General features: G+C 40.2%; 1 protein-coding gene across 1 annotated transcript in view; it reads left to right on the forward strand.

The window, feature by feature from the left end:
• thsd7ba (thrombospondin, type I, domain containing 7Ba) overlaps positions 1 to 20,270 on the forward strand; it is a 142,743-nt gene extending 122,473 nt beyond the window's left edge. The window contains exons 19-29 of the mRNA XM_068572165.1: positions 4,683 to 4,827; positions 5,178 to 5,293; positions 6,002 to 6,119; positions 7,703 to 7,848; positions 8,952 to 9,120; positions 12,858 to 13,031; positions 14,887 to 14,982; positions 16,132 to 16,214; positions 16,898 to 17,093; positions 17,422 to 17,509; positions 17,825 to 20,270. Coding sequence (XP_068428266.1) covers positions 4,683 to 4,827; positions 5,178 to 5,293; positions 6,002 to 6,119; positions 7,703 to 7,848; positions 8,952 to 9,120; positions 12,858 to 13,031; positions 14,887 to 14,982; positions 16,132 to 16,214; positions 16,898 to 17,093; positions 17,422 to 17,509; positions 17,825 to 17,906 — 1,413 coding nt within the window. The 3' untranslated portion in view covers positions 17,907 to 20,270. The remainder of the gene's footprint in view (positions 1 to 4,682; positions 4,828 to 5,177; positions 5,294 to 6,001; positions 6,120 to 7,702; positions 7,849 to 8,951; positions 9,121 to 12,857; positions 13,032 to 14,886; positions 14,983 to 16,131; positions 16,215 to 16,897; positions 17,094 to 17,421; positions 17,510 to 17,824) is intronic.
• Positions 20,271 to 21,362: the final 1,092 nt, after the last annotated feature.

Raw genomic sequence — 21,362 nt, forward strand, 5'->3', positions numbered from 1 at the left:
TAACGTTTAAAAACATCACATTCTAATCACACATCAGGGGAAGTGTTTATAACGGTTTAAATTATAAAGAGCTCTTGTGTGCATCCAACCAGCTGCGTTGAAACCTTGTATAGTTTAAAACACATTTTGCACACATTTTTAACAACGTTAGATACTGTGAATGTTATTAAATCTGCTAATGTGCCTCCTTGTTCCTGTGCCCTGAGTCCTAAACTACGTAACACAGGTTCCCTCGTGTTTCCAGCCACAGGCTGCTGGGCTTCTGGCCGCGTAGCTGTGTTATGTGTTTCCTGTCAAACGTAGCAGTTCACTGGGCTGGAACATTGGAGTCACAGAAAGAACAGGGTGGGGAAAAAAGAGATGTAGAGATTATGCACTTAGACTGAGATTTCTCCACAGATATTTTGCCTCAATCAATCCTTCAACCTGGTATCTAAAGCAACACTCTTCACATCATATTTGTTCCTCAAATAATGTCAAAACGGTTGTTAAACTGTAACAGCCATATAAACTAGAAGGGTTGATATATTTCTCAAGCTAAATTGACCTTGAAACATGTAACACATGTACAACAATAGAGTGTGTTTGAGATGATGGTATTTGTATGTTTATTCATTAGTCCAAATTAATAACTTCTGACGTATGCAGGGCTCATTCACAAGGATTGCATGTGGTTTAGCAAAATAGTATAGTTGTGATAATATCTTTACATTCTACAGCAGATCATAGAAATATATAAAATATATTTTTTAACTAGTTGTTATGTTAAAATACTTTGTACATTTATATATACATATTTTGCCCATATATTTAATTACATGTAACTACTTTTCAATGAAATTATTTTGTATAGCCCAAAAACACAAATTACAAGTGACCCTCTGAGGGATCTGTACACATACGTCATCCTCTTTCTGGGACCTCAAATCGGATGTCACACGAATGAGCGATGGACATCTTAAATGTGCACATCTTAACTTCTGACATACTGGAAGGGAAATATTTCTTTGTATATGGTGTGAGTAAAAACACTCACTCAAAACACCCCATTAGCGTGAAATATGCTAGTGTCTCGTAATTGGAGATAGTTGTACAGCCCTGGGCCATTCCTGTACACGGCTGGAATGAGGATGTTGTGTAGTTTGTGCAGGATTGTTATGAGAATAGCGCTGTTGTGGGGTCCAGAGGTTGCACCGCGATGTAGGAAAGCACTCTGGTTAATAACACTGTGATGGTTCCCTACATTCTCTCCATACTGTACATTCACAATGGCATGATGGCCAATGATGTTCCTTATCTGTAGCCTTATTTGAGTTCGGGTTAAAGCCAACTGTGCCAATAAAAATACAGTTAAGGTGGAATGTGTTGAGCTCCAATTCCCTCTGAAACGGTAACAAATCACATAGTAAGAATAAACCCATATTAGCCTTAATAGTGAAGCACAAACACTGCATTGCAGTATTTTCTTTACATCCCACTCATAGGATACACTTTGCACTTCATCGAGTCTCTAAGGTTCATTGAAATTCATCTTTTGTTACATTATTCCCCAACCTGGCCGCCTGGAGTGAATGGCTGTGTTTTGATTTTCATAGAGATGATTTTAGAAAAGTCATTCAATTGAGAATATGCATTTCAGCGGCTTCGGGATTGCGTCATATATTTCAAACTGAAAGGAAGAGAAAACAAACGGCATGAAAACATATTCTGCAATTATCAACACTACTACGTGAATTGAAAAATATTAAGTATTGCTACTAACTCATTCTTAAATTATAGGCCTAGATTAGGCTAAAACACTGGTTTTATAAGCAACAGTGAGCACATTTTAAGAACGATTTGAGCTTAATGTGAAATGGTCAAGAGCAGAATCCACACAATTTCAACACAGATGTCATACTGTAGCTCGCTGCAGTAAAAACTAATTTAATTGTCCCCTCCAGGTTTGGTTTAGCTGCTTTAAGTGAAAGAGATTAGTTTATAAGGAGAGGGTTGGGCACAGTTTTTAAACAAGCAGACTGTTGCGTCCACTGATCCATCAGATGTGTCTGAAGAGCTACGAGATCGTTATTGCTCAGGTTCTTTTGGGGTTTAGTATCACCAGCTTCCCATTTAGTTCATTTCACTCACACTTTTGTTTCTCACAATCATACGGAAACTTATTTTAACATTGTTCAGGATTGGGGAATTACAGATAATGAGAAACACTGGCAAATAATCCCCAAACGGTATGCATGTGTTATAAAATCAAAGACAGTTCAATAGACATGCAGTCACACATAGCCTGCAGTAACTCAGCTTGCTGATTACAAAAACAAGATGGCATAGTTTATTGATTTTGTGAACTCAGTAGGTTTTCTTGGGGTTGGTATTCTTGGGTGAAAATGGTTCAGAACCTCATCATAATCCCTCATTGACCAAAGGCAGGGCCTCATGTATTTAGCACACAAATGCATGAGCATGGGAGTGACAGTGGGTGTATAAGCATTAGCGGCACATGACTGCCGGTGATTCACCAGCCTGACACAGAGGTCTCTCATTAGGAGGTGACAGTGATTGAGGTGCATGGCATGATGCATCAAGAGCAAAGAGACAAATGCAGCTTAACGCAAAGACCTTCATCAGGAGAATCTGTCTTTTTCCCTCTGAGCTGACATTTCCTCTCCACACCCCCATGTTCACACATCCTTCGCTTCTCTGTTCTCAGATTTACATTCCCATGTAGGGAGTTGAGTGACGCGCATGCTACCACCGTCATTTGGTAAATGTGGCCCTCTTCCAATTCTCATGATTGATCTCTCATTTGTTATAACACACGTCTTCGTCTGCCTTCAACTGCACTGTGTGAATTATTTCACGACGGTGAATTCAGGTTTCTGCCGGTTTACCTGCTTTGCAGGAATACTTAGACCTTCAGCTTAAAAATAGATAATTTACAGCACACTGAAGACAGCAGTTGTAGTGTATGTGAATTCCCTTCCAACAAGTGTTCCAGTTCTTTCCGAGGTTGCAGTTTTGCGCCATAAGAGGACCATTATTACACCAAAGTATTGACAACTTGTTGTCAAACAGAAACCACTGTACTTTGGCATAAACAATGTGAACTGCAGCTTCAGTACATGATTTTAGGAGGCTTAGTCACAATGCTGATATGTTATCTGATTGCATATCACAGGTTGAAAATGTGTCATGTTAATACAAAAGAAATGTTGTTTTTGTATTATCAAGAGCAGAAATAGGTTGCGATGCGTGTACCATTGCAAGCACACCAGGACTCATGACACACCGTGACATTGGAGTGAAAACAACAGTAGCCGCTCGACAATCATTTTACATTAAATGTAAAACATTATTATGAGAAAAAGGTTAGGATGATGAGGTTTAGTTGACAACAGGGACAGAAACACATGTATTCAAATTGGATCAAGCGGAAATATCTTGCTATATAGATTTGGGGTGGTTTTTAATTCCCATTTGATCTTTCCTTACAGTAAAAGCTCAACCTAGGGGTATACAGGGTGGAAAGAAGAGGCATAATTTACAATTTGCAATGGTTTTCCTTTATTTCTAACGATCAAGTTTGATCACATTAAAAGATAAAAAAATAAATGTAATGTAGGTTTGCTAGCTCCAGACAAGCTTCCTCCCTTTCCAACAAGATAACATCTCTCCATGGCTTTAAAAGTATAATAAGTAGTTTTTAATCCATACAGGAACTACTCTTCTCAGTTATTTTCAACTTACCCATAACAGTTATTCAGTGGCATCTTAGAATCATTGCTGATTTAATTAAAGAATCAACTTTCTCATCATTTCCATGTTCAAAAGGGCCATGATGAGCATTTAGGTGACAATTACTTTTATATCATTGACATTTCATCTCTAAAGCAAGAACATGATTGTAAATAAGCAGCAACTGCATGTCATAATTTAATTACGTCTTCAGACAAAACTATATCAGGTAGTTATTTTTTCTCAAAGAAGACACAATGTGTCTTCAATGTGTTGTTTTGATAGCACTAAAGTAAACAGAATGATCTTGAATTAAATTTAACTATTTTTTTCTTTCATTACATTTTTTTTTGCCAGGGATGAAAAAATAATCTCAAAGAAAGAGTTGATGCTTTGTACCAGACTTTGCTTTTATATCACCTGCCATCCCCAATACCACATGTCCACAAAATGATTTCCTTTGCTGATTTTCTTTTATACTAATAATAACTAATGATGAGAAACCCTGAGCCATCCTATTATTTATCCCACATTTTAAAATACAAGTTGCCTGCTCAAAAGGCAATTGTTTAAATATGGATTTAATCTAACACAGTGTATTGATATGAATGGTTTGCTATAAACAATAACTTAATGTACCTTTACAATATAAAATGTATTTACATATAACAGTAAAGCTAAAAAATGGTGTTGTAACACATTAGTATACTAATTCCAAAAGCTTACTTCCGGTTGCTTGTATGATGACACAAAGCATGATTACAATTCAGCCATAATGTGTGATTCGATAACTCTTAGGGCAGCAGACAGCTTTCCGTTTTCCACTTTCTTTGGCCGACTGAGGGAACCCTTAACTCCAACCAGCGTCATCCCCATCTCCCTCATCTCTGAAAATAAACCTGCGCTCTTGACAAATTCATGTTTGTGGGGATGCTGTCATTGTTGTGCAGCAATGTCACAGAGGAACAGCTCGGAACAGGAGCAGACACATCCTCCGCCTCCCAGCCTCGGAAAAGTCAGCCTGTCCAGAGCTGGTCCAGTCAGAGCCGTGTGTTCTCAACAGCACCTGCTTCTCCTTCCAGCACAGAGTCTCAGGTAGGACCATCTGGACGTCAGGCCAGAGCTACGCGTGGATGACTGGTGGCAGGGCATGTCCCAGTGACTGGCAGTAGACTTTTTAATCCCAATGCTAATATATTGAACTGAATAAACGTAAAGCTAGGTATGTGTGCTCGTCCAGATTTCCCCATGTGAGACACGGGTGACAGAAGTAAAGATGATTAGTTTAGCCCACTGCTGTTGGCTGGAACTGACAGTGATCCTGCTGGCATGAGCATGCAAGCTGGTCTGTCTGTGAGACAAATGTCAAGATATGTTGGTGTGTGTGTGTGTGTGTGTGTGTGTGTGTGTGTGTGTGTGTGTGTGTGTGTGTGTGTGTGTTGCAGACTGGAGTACATGCCAGCTGAGCGAAAATGCCATCTGTGGTCAGGGTTCACGTTTTCGTCTCGTAGACTGTATTCGCAGCGACGGCAAGATAGTGGAGTTGCAGAAATGCAAGCAGGTAATCACTGTGTAGTCTGTGTTCCCTTCACATCCCGCTATTAGAAAAATCATCATCCCACAAAGTTTTTTCACTATGGCCAAAGCAATAGAATTGTATTATTTTCCTCTCCACTATATTTGGAAATCTTAAGCAATGTAGATATGGCCAAATTATTCAAATTATTTTGTGCTCATACATTATTGAAAGCCCAGTTGCCCAATTTGTTTAAGTGAAAAGGTAGTAACATCTTTATGTTTCACTAAGCAGTTTGCCACTAAGCCCAACGCAACCTAACTTAACTCCCTTGACTTATGTGCAAAGATACGTAATGGTCTTGAAGAAGCAGCAAGTTACTGTAAATGCAACACAGCTCCTTCATTGCTGTGACATTTCTTACTGGTGGTTTGCAAAACGGATTGCACAATCTGCAGTTAAGTTCTGGTAGCCCCGAAATCATCATAGCACATGAAGGCTGTGATGTGGTTGCCTCTGTGTGAAGTATAATGTACATTACTAGTGTAATTCCCTCTCAAAGAACTTCATAGAATGGAGCTCAATAACATTTGGAAGCAAGGTTAATGGTAAACTTGTTTCATTGCTACATCTCCACTGTCCTAAAATGAACTGCAGCACATTTGAGAAATGGAAATATGGGCGCACCCTCATTCTTCTCAGTGGAAATAATTAGCTCTCCCTTCTCACAGCTCGGCTCTTGTTTTTCTACAGTTGGGTCTAATCAACAAGTGGAGGCTGTCAGAGACCTGCGTGGTTAACTGTCCTGTCAACTGCATCCTTTCTGAATGGTCGCAGTGGGCTGAATGTTCGCACACCTGCGGTAACCAAGGTAAACAACTTAACTTTAAAACCAAGGGGAGCACCAACCTCATAAACAGACACAGAGTCGACGACATGGTGCGGCGCCTCATTATTCCTTCTACTTAGACATTCACCAAGATGTTAAACTATGCATGAATACATTTAAATGCATTAAAATATTTATGAGAATGTGTAAACCAAAACCTTATTATACAGGGAAACAGTGTGTTTTTTACTATATATATATATATATATATATATATATATATATATATATATATATATATATATATATATATATATATATATATATAGACAGAGAGAGATATAGATATATAGATATAGATAATTAAGTAAATTGACATGAGGTTAGATTTTAGGAACAGCAGGTTGACATTAAACTAATTAATACAGCGCCCCTTTATGGGTGTCATAAATTATTCCATGTTCTTAAATAAAATATGTACCCTTTCTTTGTATGGTTTCAAAAATGCACTTCGTAATAACAAACATGTGGCGTGCTCGTCATCATTTTCATGTGATATACAGAAGTTAATGATATAGCCAGATAAATTGTTTTTTAGGGCTCCCATACCCAATTATGGGCTATTATCTCAATTAGAGAGACTCAAAGTCGGTATCGTCTTCGGTTCATTCATTTTAATCTGCCGTCAACTATCTGTCTCTCACAATCAACCCCTCAGTCCAATAAGCGTGCACTTACACAGGCTATCAACTGGGGATTTGAAGGCGGACTCTCTTTCTGTCTGTCTATCTCTGCTGTGTCACTCACTTTCTGCCACTCTCTCTCTCTCTCTCTCTCTCTCTCTCTCTCTCTCTCTCTCTCTCTCTCTCTCTCTCTCTCTCTCTCTCTCTCTGTTCATCCTCACACAATGTGAAACACATCTGTCAGGCTTGATGAGGGATTTGCGTCGTATCTGTGTCAGACGACGCAAGGATCTTGTTCTGTCAGGATCTCGTGGGAGTGCTAATGTTTTGGTTTGATTTCTGAGATGGCAGAGCTGAATGTCCTTTTGCTGTGTCTGCCCGGGGCCCACGGAGCTCAGCATCTCCCCCGGCGTAACACAAACACACACAGCTTCTGTCTTAACTGGATGGCTGATGGAGGCCTTGCCTTCACTGAGCCTTGAAGGACCTCGACGCTGAGCTGCTACAGCATAACAAACCCACTCTGTGGCCAGTCCTTTTAACTTCTGCCATTTAACAAACTTTCCCTTCTACCTATTATGAACGGCCCTTTTGAGCAAAACACCTACAAAGATTAATTGTACTTATTTCTGTTTGCCATGAGGAAAATATTTCAAGAGAACAGTTTCTTTTTACTCCTAATAATAATAATCTATTTCTGTTACTCATGGGTCCTTATGTGGGTGTCATGATATTTAGTTTTCTAGCCCTAACTCACATATAGTCCTTTGTCTCCCACAGGGCTTTTGTTCTGTGTCATGTGAAGAGAATGCCGCTATGTTTTGGATTCATACAAACAAAGGCGAAACAGCTATTCAGTTTGAGCATTGAAGCTCTGTACACACAGCTGGGCCTCCTTTGAGCTATCGTTCCTAACAGTGTCGTCCTCCTGATGTTCTGCAGGTCAGTCGATGCGCAGTCGGAGGGTCCTGCAGGAGGCTCACGAGGAGGGTCGGCCCTGTGCCAACCAGCTCACGCAGACCAAGCCATGTCCCATAAGGCCTTGCTATACATGGCTACTCAGTGACTGGTCCCCATGCACTGTGGAGGTACTGTGAATGCTTGATTAAAAGGAAGGGGTGATTGATGATAACCGTGATATTTAAAAATGAAATACTAATATCATGTTAACAATACATCATACATATGATAATATTGTTTAAAGAAGCCAGTGCCTCTTAAGGCGTCGCAGACGCTCTCCTGCCTCATACTATTTAAAGTGTAATTAATTTGCCAAAAAAAGGCAGTGCTCAAGATACATTTGACAAACAAGTAATGTAATGTGCAGTTTGGAATGACATCATATTTCTGAAAGGTACCCTGTGGAGTTTCTGACCATAAATGGTGGTATGGACTGTGGAGTGTATGTTTCCATACACTGTATGGTTCTATGGAGTGTATGGTTCTATACACTGTATGGTTCTATGGAGTGTATGGTTCCATACACTGTATGGTTCTATGGAGTGTATGATTCCATACACTGTATGGTTCTATGGTGTGTATGGTTCCATACACTGTATGGTTCTATGGAGTGTATGATTCCATACACTGTATGGTTCTATGGTGTGTATGGTTCTATACACTCCAGAGCACTGATGGTCATGCATACGCTCCACAGTATTCACACTATCTTACTGATCAGCAGGTGGCGCTAACGAATTAAGAAACATGGGAACAAAAGAATAACCCCAGCAAGTAAAAATGGATGTAAACAAAGCAAAATTGTCTTTGTAAATCTTCCATGAAGAAGGAAATGGATTCAATATGTTTGTTAGATTTTTTTTTTAAAAATACACACAATGCATCTTGGTGATTAGTATTCAAGATTAAAGAAACTTTTCTTGGTTCCAGAATAATTCCACATGGCACCTCAATGATGTGACGTGGATGAGCATTATTACCCTGAGAACTCTGTCCCGAGGGTGGAAGACAAAACGATAATAGTAGTAAAAATAGTAATTATATTCAATGGAGTCGAATGTGAACCAGTTATTAGTCATTCTAAGCAACACTCAACTAGTTTAAATGTTTTTTATCCAGTACATCAATGCATTATGGTCAGTGAGGACTTCTTTCTCTTGCCTAAGTTAAGTTGAGGAAACATCTTTGGGTGATGTGACAAAAAGAATCATATTTGTCTGTGTTGGTCCAGGGTGCAGAGTGTGGGGAGGGGCTTCGGAGGAGGAGCCTGTCATGTGTCACCCACCAGGGCAACTGGCCTGAGTCTGCTCCTCAGTCGGTGGCTGTGGAGCTTTGTGGAGACGAGCTGCGGCAGCAGATCCAACAGGAGATGGAGCAGCCCTGCTTCGTTCCTTGTCCAGGTGAAGCTGCACTCAAATATACTGGATTAACCAGTACCATCCTCGAGTTCTACAGCTCATATGATTTGATATAATACCAGACTCTATTGTCCTTGATCTGTAACGAATACGCAACTCTTTGGTTTAAAAAAAAGAAAAGATGTTTAAACTTATTTTCAGCATAAATATGATCAAAAGTCAAGAGTCTGAGCAAAATTCCCCAAAAATTACTCCTCGATTGCTCCCCTAGTTTTTTTAATTGTATTGTTTGGTACCTTCCCATCATCCCACAGAGTAATACACATCTTTATAAGGATATACATTAGACGTATTAGACTCCCACAGGCCCGTACGGTTACAGGGATGTGTCTTTAACTGAAATCCGTCGTTGTAAGGGGGACTTATGAATGTTTTAGTGAAACGTTATAATCGCTTCGTCATTTTAAGGAGATTACAGAAACAATCTTTAAACAAAAATAATAACTTCTCTTCTCACAACGGTTACGGTACTTTAGCAATTCAAATAAATTAAATCTGAACTGTGGATGAGGAGATTGCACAGTTTTAGTTTTTAAAAAAACAACACAATTCTCAGTCTCAGAAGAAGGGGGAAAAAATAACTGCGGGCTTATTAACATCTTTGCTTTTCAAATGTATTAATGTTCAGTACATAGAGTGTTATAATGTATGTCATTGCATGAACTATACATTGGATTATTATTTTGTAATATGGTAAAATATAGCAAAACTTCTACGACTTCAAGCTACTGTTGCAACTTTTGGATTCATCATGACACAAATGATTTGGCCTGGCTCACCTGCTCCATAATGAATCATTTTGTTTTTGAATGCCAACTCGTTTCCTGGAATCTGCCAAAGCACTGTCCTCTCTACAGAGTGCTTGACATTTCCAGCTGCTTAATAATTATTGCAAAATCTATAAAACTCATAGATTAAATAATGACCCTTTTACCTTTACGTTATCTGACTGAACATGTCCAATAACAAATTAGGCAAAAAAAAAAAAAAACAATGTCCACATCAATAGAAGAAAGTTCACATTTGTAGTTAATAGAGTATAAAGAGCATCGGAGCTGCAAAAGTCAATGCAGAGCAACTAAACGAGACACGGACGTTACCTACATCCTGTAACAACCTAGAAACACATCAAGTGTGTAAAATCATCCTCTGCTAACGGAAGCCATTACAGCTCTGGCATTCTGCATGCAGAGAGCTTGTGTGACAATGCAAAAGCAATGATTTTCCAACATTAATAATGCATTAACAAAAGGCAACTAGTTTTTAAATCAGAACATCCTTGATAACATTCATAGTTTATTCATTGCTATTGCAAAAGCAGGAGGGAAAAAAAATATGAGATGACAAAACTAAATTAGGTTTATTCTCATTTATCCTAATTCCTCATTTTGCATCGCAACGATGAATACATTTCGAACGACGATCTTACAAGGTGAGGGCAGGACATCATTATACAGCTCCAAAGGCAGGCACGACGCTGTGGGCGGGCAGCGTTGGCGCCCGGAGATAGCGAAGGCTGGGCTTGAGAAAAAACAATGATCTGTATGCGTCTGCTGCTGAAATCATGAACTTCGTCACAATTTAACCCAAAGTTATCTGAGACTGTGAGTTCCAGGATAGAAATCTAAAGGGAACAATTGGCTCATCTAAAAATGTTCTCTTTTAAATGGGAACTGCATCACAGCATTTTTATCTGAGACAAATTACATCACTGAACTCCATAATTTAAGCTCCACTGTCCCGGTCAATAATACGGAGTAAATCTGGGGCTAATTACACAGAAATGACACATATAAGTGGAATGAATGGCCCTGCAAATATATCAACAAAGCACTGTGCAGTCACTACTGGTGATGTGTGTCAGGAGCAGGTCTGGATCAACTTGTGACCCTTGCATTGTAAACAGTGTGACTACATTAACTGTTGGCAGTCTGCGGTACACATCAAACCACATGCACGTTGTTTTCGCCGGTAGATAATGACACAAATCCACCAGCGCTGGCAATGTACTGCCGCCCCTCTTCCTGTGTGCTGTAGCGTAACAGTGGCGTTAACTAGATAGTGAAAACCTGTTAGTTAAAAAAGAAAAGTTGATTTACTGTAACTTCATGTTCCTATTGGTTTAGTCTCCTCCATTGTTCAAATAAATGAGGAGCATAATGCCAAATTCGGGCTTGCTGGAATTCTTCCACTTTACCGGCTCCGGTGTATTGTAATTGAGACAAAAAGAGAATATAGACATGCATTATTTATTTAGTGAAACACTGACATCAACTGTCACACAGTGCTTTTAGTTGATCCTCTCGACCTGTGGCATGAAACATTGCCATGGTTTTTAATTGTGTCTGGCCAATGGTATCATTATAAAAATCACCACTGCTACAAGAAGCCAGCAGAACATCGTCAACTTGAATGACATTCCAAGATTCCGACTGATGCTTTTTTCTTTTTTTATCCATATTCAGGCCACTTTGTGGATGGCCCTTTTTTCGTTAGCAGGGGAGCTGCTGGCCAGACAGCAATGACCTGCTTCACTTGTCACCGTCTGGCTTTCCACACTGAAAATCTATAATGAAGCTTTATTGTCCGTAGGCACAATTAGTTGGCGAGCAAGCCAGCTACACAAGTACTGGAATATATCAGATTTCCCTTTTTTCTTTTTTAAGAGAAATCGTCATTATCATCCGATAAAAAGGCAACTCTGAACTCCTTTGTCATGGCCGCAGCCAAGCGAGGCTCTTGTTAGCTTTTTCTACGACGAGACCCTTTTGCAGCGCTTGCTTCTGCTCATCCATCTCTCGCGCTCCTCTGATCCTCGCCGTGATTCATCACTCTACTCGCCTTTGCTGTGAGCTTTGGCTCAGGATCAGAAGTGTTTGATGGCCTGAGCAGATGTGCGTGTGTGTGTGTGTATTTGTGTCCATGTGTCGGTTCGCGGTAAGGTGGCAGGCGCAGTGCGGGGGCCACAGGAGAGGTTGTCAACATGTATGTGATGTACAGTGCGTGTGTGTGTTTATGTGTGTTGCTTTTTGCTGTATCCTGCAGCTTTAGCCACAGCATGTTTCCACAGGCGTAGCAGCATGACGGATGGAGTCGATCCGTATAAAGATGAAAGATAATAATATGCGTCAATCCACAGTCACTAATGGGTGTTCAGGGCAGAGAATCAGAGGGTTCTTCTGGCTGAGAGGCGGTAACAGCGGGTGATATCACTACATGCTGACCCTAAAAGGATTGCATGGGATATTTATGCTTGACCTTCAAGGAAACAAGTGTTGAAATGGTGTTTGTAGACTCACAGAATACATCAAGCAGCGTTTATCCACTAAAAACATTCCCCAAATCAAATGTGCTTTGCTCCCCCTCAGAGACACGTTCCAGTATTGGGGTTTGCCTTTACAGTTGTGCTCGGAGTTATAGCTTGTATTGTATAATTTATAACTTTTGGTGTGTCTATTACTTCTGAATACCCACTGGGCCATCCGAGTAATTTGTTTTTGCGCATTTGGTACATTATCTGCCGCAGCTGTGTGTTGAAGTTCTTTCCGATCTGTTTTTAAAATGTTCCCGGAGCTAGCAGGGGAGCCATAAAATATTCCCGGAATTTGTGTTGGCAAGCTGCATACAGACCACCCTCAAGTATCAGAAAAGACCTTTGACAGTGTCATTGATTGAATTGTGCCGACCAGTTATGCTTTTCTGTCTCTTTTTGTCCTCAGGAGACTGCCATTTGACTGTATGGTCGTCTTGGAGCTCCTGCCAGCTGACCTGCGTGGAAGGGCGGAGCTTTGAGACCACTGGTCGCCAAGCTCGCTCTCGAGCTGTGATCATTCAGGTCATGGAAAACCAGGGCAGCTGCCCACACCAAGTGTTTGAGACGCAGCCTTGCATAGGTACTGGGGAAACAAGTACACATGTCGGAAAAACTTTGTGTTATTGATGTGTGTTGTCCTAACTTAGCTTGATTTGAAAGCCTTTAATGAAAATATAATACGTATTGTTATAAAGGGGTCACATGACGATACAATGCAGATAGTTGATCACCTGCACTGAATTGAGTCCTATCTCTGCTTTTCCCCTCAGCTAGCATATTTCAACGTATTGTTTTGGTGTTTTTGCATCTGTTTTCAGTGAATAGGTTCTGATAAATAAAAAATAACAAATGCTACCTGCTCACCATTAAACAGCAGACATGCAAAGCCAACGCTGCTGAACATAGTGGAGTATTTATCAGCCAAAGTGCTTAAGATTTCCCTCAGGGCCTGGTAACTTTGATTGAATCCTAATGCTTCTCTGTGTGTTTGGAAGGTAAACATGTTTCATTGCTTACCTTAAATATAACTGTAAATCTATCAGCTTATAATTAAAAGTAGTTTTTCAATGACCTCTTCTAGTTGTATGCTGCTTCAAGGCCTTTACACCTGTTTCCACAACCAGCTGGGATTTCAGGGTGTACTGGACACACAGAGCACAGTTCTACATCACTGCAGCCAGTAAAACTAAGCTTTGATTGAGGTCAAGTTGTGCTTTATTCTCTCGATAAGTGGACACTTTATTAGTGAACAAACCTTGGATATTCAAGACTGAAAGCTTTGGATTCTTAAGATAGATAAATAAAGTGGAAACTTTCAATTTGCTGCAGATCTTCTCATGACGGCCACAGACAGATGTATTTCATCCTGTTGACCTTGTACACACATACCAATATTAATCAGTGTGTACGGGTGCTCTATTACCTTGGAATATCATGGGAGCATTTTTGCACCGTGAGACAGCCCACACACAGCCACACAGAGGTATTATGGATTGGCTAACTAGAAGCCTGTCTGTATGCAGGTAAAAGGCTTACAGATATTACAAGTACTTTCTAAATGGCCAGCCTTGCATGACAGTGATGTCATGGCAAAGTAATCATTGAAGCTGGGTCACAAGTAAACACTTAACAACTACAAATACGCTGAAGTGGCTAACATTTTTATGGCCGTATTTCAACCTGGCTGCTACACCAGGTGTACAATTTTGATGAAAGATGGAGTCATCGGATTACTGACCGACCAAGTCTCCAGGTAGACGTGTGTAGACTATGTGGATTTATTGTGTTTTAATCTCTACTTAGTTGTACTTTTTAACAGCCATTTTGAGTATCACTTTGGCTTGATTCACATGCTGGTGTGCTGAGTTCATATTTGCTTCTATTATCATCTGTTATCTTCTCAGCTGCCGTTGTGTCATTAGATAATATTGTGCTGTTTCCATTGCTGCACCTACATTCTTATAGCATATCAGCCAGCAAGTATTTAACCTCTTGCCAGCTCTTTTTTTCCCTCACGTCTGTTTGAAAAATGTGCAAATATAATGGTAATTTTGCCGGCACGTGGCAATCCCAATAACACTCCACATCTGTTTGGCTAAATATGTCATTTTATGTAGTATTATTAAGTAATTTGCCATGACATTCAACATGACGTGTGACTAAGGTATATTTTTTCTTTCATTCATAAAATTAGGCTGAAGTGTATTTGGCTGTTCCTCTCTTCAAATCAATATTCTCCCTTTACATATACATCTCCAACCATTTGCACTGTTTTCTTATTATTACGAACATAATGTATTAATGTATTACCTTAGAATATGAAGTACTGTAATGGTGCAGCAGGAGAAGTGGTGGAAGTCTGACGAAAGAACCGGATGCCAAACACAAACAGCTAAAGAGACTAAACTGTCTGTGCCTCTCTGACATTGCTACAGGGGGGAAATGCCACAGTTACCAGTGGAGGATGGGAGGATGGAGCAACAATGAAAGACTGGTGTGGTGTCAGCGCTCAGACGGTGTCAATGTCACAGGTGAGCAGTCGCTGTGTCTTCAGGCCATCCCAGAGGCGTCGTGCAGGAGCACTCACAGGAGCTTACTCAGACCTTCGTGTAGAAATATGAGTATCTATGTATATCTGGCCTGATGCGGACTGCAGCTGAAAGTGTCCCAGTTCTTTATTTGTTCCCCGACACTGAGCTGAACGGTGAGAACTACGGAAAGCTGCACAAGGTCTCGTATTTGTATGCAGCCGGGATCACATGGATATGCACATTGTTTGATCACTCAAAAAGGAAATTGTAAGTGTTACTATGACAGTCAGGTAATATTTTTTCCATTCATCTTAGTTAGTACATCTGTAATTTTGGCAAAGGTGGCAAGTGGTTTAGAAATACATGAAGAATGAATTTCCTTGTAAACTGAAACATTTTTAACAAGTGAGAAGAGTGTGTACAACTGTGCACGTCCCAATTGTTAATTTCAGTTTACAATATCATTATACTTTTTTTAAGATACACCCTAGAACAGGTATAATCAGTGACTTTAAAATCAAATGGCATCATTTAAAAATTGTGAACGACAGCCCGCAGTGTAATCTCTCTGTACTTTCTGTTTCTCGCACTCTCAGACACACATAGAGCAACACACATACACACACCATTGAATCATTTTTAGTTTAGTGTTCTTGTTGAATTTAACACCTTATTTGATCTGTGTATCCTCCATTGATTCCTCCCCTGCTTCTTAACTTACGTAATCAATAAGCCAGACTCTTAGCTGCGAGGCTTTCAATCCATATAAAAATAATCATGCATTTGTATTTGTGGGAAGATGAGCAGGCATAGAGCAACGGAACAAAGGTGAAAGCGCTGTGGAAAGAAAGCTTTAGGCGAGCTTGATGTGCTGTAAATAGTTGGTAAATGTGATCTTATCGCCGTGAGGAAGTGTTTCTGGCAAATATGAGCCCAGAAGGAATAACCTTCCTCAGCAGAGAAGGCAAGATCCCAAAGCATTTCTCTTTGATATTTTGATGTGCAATTTTCCATGTTGGAATTAAAATGTTCACAAATTGATCACAGACTCTGATAGGCGACTAAGCCCATTAATCAGGTGTGACAGTACATTCATTTAGTGATCAATGGCGAAATGAACAGAAATAAGAACCTGTTGTGTACCTTTAGGGGGATGTTTCCCGCAGAAGAGGCCGACCACGGTCAGACACTGCCATCCACCGTGCACTAAACCCTTCTCGCACTGCACGCCGGTAAGATCATCGTACTTTGATTAGGCAGCTGTGAGCTGTGTGATTCTCACTGTGTTTTGCTGTTTCCTGCTGCTGCCACATTCCAGGTAAATGGATTTTGACAAATGACATTTCTAATTATCAAGAACAGGCATTCCAAGAATCCATTAATAGCAATGAACGTGTCAATTGTCTGTGTCAATTAGGGACTGCACCTCGATGGGGGAAACTGCTCACAAGCAGCTCTGAAAATGACAAAGAATAGCCTCAGCTTGAAGTTTTACTGCCCCTTAGAGTACCCTTAACGTAACTGCACTCTTCAACAATGCACAGTAATGACTTAGGAAATATTGAATGTGTTTTTCTTTCAAAGTATTTAGATGCAGATGAAAGGCCTAATAAGATATTTAAAATTAAAGCCCATAATGCGAATGCTGGGAGCTACTGTATTGCATTTCCTTCCAGCGTGTGTGCATGTGCGTGTTTGTGTGCGTGCGTGAGTGCGTGTGCTTGTTGCTGTTGTAATCCGCCCACTTACGAGGTTGGGATGAATCAACCTGCGTTAAGGAGAAATCATTTTTAAAAGAGTCGATTGGAGCAGAGTCGTGTCTTTGCATGGCAGTTGTAAGCAATGTTTTTTGCAACAAAAGGAAAGTAAAAATTGTCTTGTGTTGGCTTTAAATTATGTTCTCCCCCCAATGCAGAGCGGAGTGTGTGGGTGTGAGAAGGGTTACACTGAAGTAATGACCACGCACGGCTTCTTGGACTACTGCACCAGAACCCCGGGAATGGACAACAACAAGAAAGCTGACGTGAAAACCAACTCTGGAAGAATAAAACCTGGACCTTCTAAGGCCCAGGACCTCTTCACTGAGTGGACCTTGAGACCTGTTGGACCAGGTACTGAAATGGAAACCATCTCTGCAGCTAGACCACGGTGCCAGAGATCATCCCTCTCTTTGAAACTGCCTTTGTAGCTCGAGGATCACTGGGCCGAAGATGGAATCCATTTCAGGCCGATGTCTTTACTTCGGCTCATCATTATATGCTGTGAAAAAAATGAAAGAAAATATCTCAGTTGACCATAAAAATATCAAGAAATCCAACTCGCTCTTCTGCAGTATGTTTTAAATGAGAACAGAACTGCTCCTTTTTCTAAAATGTGAGTTGGGAAAAAGACCAAAATATATTGAAAACTTTGTATTGAAACTGCTTTTTGATTGCACAGATGGAAGAGTAAAGCTGTGGGTTTACGCCGTGACTGCCGTTGGATTCATCTTAATACTCTTCATTATTGCATTATCGTTCCTGGTTTGGTATGTACTTCACTGACTTCTTGAGATTTCTTCATGCACTACACTAATTTTCGGGAACAAAAGCACCACTGTAGGCCACACACATTGTAGGTGAGAAAGCCTGAACACTGAGAGGCAAAGCTAATTCGTAACCATCTGCTCTCCTCGAAAGAGACCCTGTCAAGTATGAGTTATATTCCTCACAGTATTTTGTCTGCTGTGTGCAGCTACTATCAGATAATGGAATTCTTTGTAAAGACTGCAATCAGGTTGTGCTGCCTTGTGCTGCTAAGTCAGATACACTGTCAACTTTTCTTTCTTGTCTATTTATTTCAGTAAGCCATCTAAATCTACGAAGACATCTCCTCCACCGCAGAAGCCCTTGACCCTGGCCTACGATGGTGACATGGATATGTGAGGCGGCTGTACCGCGCACGACGTCTTTCAGACAGACTCCAGACTACTTCTCCTGGTTTGTTAGCAAGCGCGTCCATCACATGCAGCTGACTGTTGGCCAGTTTGAGCTGGGTGACTATTTGCGGTCGTGCCAACTGTAATGCAAAAAAAATGCAGCGGACATATAACGACGATTGCACCTGATTTGCTGCTAAAGGGCAATATGGCCCGGAATTTTGGCATCAGCCAACTAACTTTCCTTACCCGAAGAAGAGGAACCAAAGCCGAACATGGTGCAAATGAGACTAAAGGCCTCTAGACGTAGGTAACAAATGGACCTCTAGTTTCTTTTTTTAATTGCTTGCAATGTGAACACACATTTACAGCACTGTTTGCAACCAACAAGTCATGAGGACTCCTCAAAGGCAAAGACAAAGTGGATCCACAGGTGTTTGAGTTTGTTGTGTGTCAAGAATCAGAGAAACCACCTGATTATTTGTCTGGTATTTGTGTCGTGAGGGAGACAAATCATCTCGAGTCAGCAATCGCTCGTGACGTTCAAAGACAAAACAACAGACCATTCGGCATTTGACTTTGTCTCATCAGTGCTGGATCTTTGTGAAAAGAAATGTCACACGCCTTTTGGCTAAACAAACAGCCTTTTTTTGAATTTCTGAGAATAAACAAGATGCTCTATGCACTACGTTAGTGCTGATACACTTTAGTTTGTTTTTTTTTCCTTTCAGAGAACTTTTCTAGTGTTTTAATCGTAATGCAAGTTGTTGCTGTCAGATTGTGTTTTGTTGATGACATGTTGTGTATATGTGGAATCCAAAAGCAGGTTTTTCTTGAGTTTAACAATACAATGATGCAGTAATTTCTCCTCCCTGAATCACATGAAAGTCGACCACTGAAGTCTAACTTAAAAACAAATTTGTGGAATTTTGCCCTGTATGATTGCAGACTGCTTTGACGTCGAATGCAGTCAATAATTAAGCAGTGTCGCGCAGCCAAACCAATCTCCACAGCGCTGTGTCAGCGCTAAAGAAAGGTCTGGCTCCACACATTATCATTCTGCTATGGGGAAGGGGAGTGGGGACACTCTGGCTTGTTTGTATTTCTTCAAACCAATTACAATCGTCTTGGACGAAGCACAGGATGCAGCAACGGTGCCCTTGCAGAATAGATAGCGGAAGGGGAGGAGGATCCCAGCTGGCAGCCAATGGCAGGCTTTTACACACAGTCCACATCTGGCAGGTCAGTCTGAGAATTAACAGAAAACAACAGACACAGACATTTAATGCAAATTATTAAATACCAGCATGATAAAGATCATACCTCATACACACGTGTTCATCAAATGCAAAACAAAAAAGCATTGATCACCAAAGTAAATACAAGAATAGAGATAACCAACAGTGTATTTTTAGCACAAATAGGCTTTACGTCTTTCAAAAGGATGTCACACTTCATTTTCTTTTTACACCATTTATTACATCCAAATACAAAGTCAGCTGACAGAGCAAGGGCAGAAAATCTTTTTGATAGCTGTTTTTCTTCTTTTTTCTTTTTTTTGCATCGCAAAGACGAGGCTTAAAACATGAAAGACAGACAATACCAAATATTTCTGAGCAGACATTAGTTAAGTAGATTATATCATATTTCTGTTTTTCCTACTCATGCACAAAAGTAACAGCTTTTTTTTTATTCAGCCCTGAAATAGTTTCAGATGTACACTTACAGTACGAGACATCCATGACTTCTAGTGAAGCATCTTAGTTGACCATAAAAGCACACATTTAGGAGAATTTAAACATCCAGTGCATTATCCATATGATCCAGTTGAGAATTACATTTCTAATACATGGTGGTTTTGGGATTGAACACAGCTTACGCTGTTTCCCTTTCTGACTCCACAAACCGAACATTTGGTCTGGTGTAAGCTGACCTCCTTTTGAATGTATTTTACCAGTGACTCTATAATCGTAATGGTTGTGCAAATATAGTTGCTACATGTTGTAACAATTGTATTTACACAGCTGATTGTATGTAAGCATGCTTGATCCATTTTGGCAGAAAGTGCTCCGAGTGGCCTTGCAAAGATTATGTTTTACAAGTCTAATATTTGGCCAACAAAGGGACACACAGTATGGTAAATGTGAAGTCAATGTGAAACCCAATTGTGAGATAATTTCTAGATAACAGGAAAAACCAGTAAACTGGGCCCATTTCATTATAAAACAAAGAACAGCCAACTTCTGACCTGATTCTATTAGGTTGTATCCAAGAAAATCTAAAAGTATGTTCAATCATTGTTTACAGTACCATGCTATTTGTGTTACTATTGTGTGTACATGGATAGCTGGACAAAAATGCAAATAAATTGTGGAACCATGTGAAAATATATAACGCTGCACTCTTTCCTCTTTGTTGCACATTTTCAGGGTTCGAACAGAGGGAGATCTTTGTGAAAGAGATGCTCTCTTCCTGCTCTGATCTTCATCGGCTCCTTGACTCCCAAATTGTAATTGCTGATACAGGCTTCGAGGCAGAGTCCAGAATATATAAGCAGCTGATAAGATTCAGCTTGCCCTCCAGTCAGATCCCCGCTCTGATAGTCCCAGGATGCTCGCAGGTTGTAAGGGAAAGTGTTTAAAACTTTCGTCTCATCGAGCTCATTTATTTAATACTGTCACTTTTGTTTAAGAAGAGGTTGGATTCAAACGCTCGGCATGCTTTGGGTGGCAAAGACAAGAGCTGATCTTGTCTCGTCCAATTCATGTCATTTTCGTAGCTCTCAAGGAAGATTTTGACGCTCAAGACATTAAAAGCCAGACAGCAGAGAGACTTCAGTGAAGACTTTAAACAATGTCGGTGTCTAGTTATAATCAGGATCCATCTATTTTTCGCACGCCGGATAATATGAGTCAACGCAGTATGCCTATCAGAGAGATTCATGAATATTTAGCAGAAATACATAACCTTTTCAAATTATGAATGTTTATCATAATGTAATACTGAGTTCAGCACAGTGACGGAACTATTTTCATCACTTTAATGAGGATGTTTTGTCTTTCCAGACGAAATCTTCTACTGTAATCGTCAAAAGAAAACCCTGAATGATTTTTGGACTGTATTTATATTGATGGAATTTAGCCTTCGTTGAACATTCAGGTTTGATGGTGAAGAAAAAAAGGAAGACAGAATAGGAAGCCACATCACAGGGGTCTTCATAATACTAACATCAAGGTGTAATGGCCAAATGGGTGTAAACACAGTCAATATTGATCAATAGGTGAAATGTCTGCGGTATGAAACAGCAAGTGCTTTTGCCTTTGACTTTAGTAAATCACTACAGACAAAACCATGTTAAGGTTTAGGGTTTGGGAATGGGTAGTATTTTTAAGTCCAGTGTCATTTCCTCTCTTATTAAACTGCTATAAAACAAAAAGCACAGGGCTTGTTAGGGCAATGCTGG

This window comes from Clinocottus analis, unplaced genomic scaffold (assembly GCF_023055335.1).
Source record: "Clinocottus analis isolate CAN_PGR_092001 unplaced genomic scaffold, fCliAna1.0.p SCAF_12, whole genome shotgun sequence".
In the NCBI taxonomy this organism is placed as follows: domain Eukaryota; kingdom Metazoa; phylum Chordata; class Actinopteri; order Perciformes; family Cottidae; genus Clinocottus; species Clinocottus analis.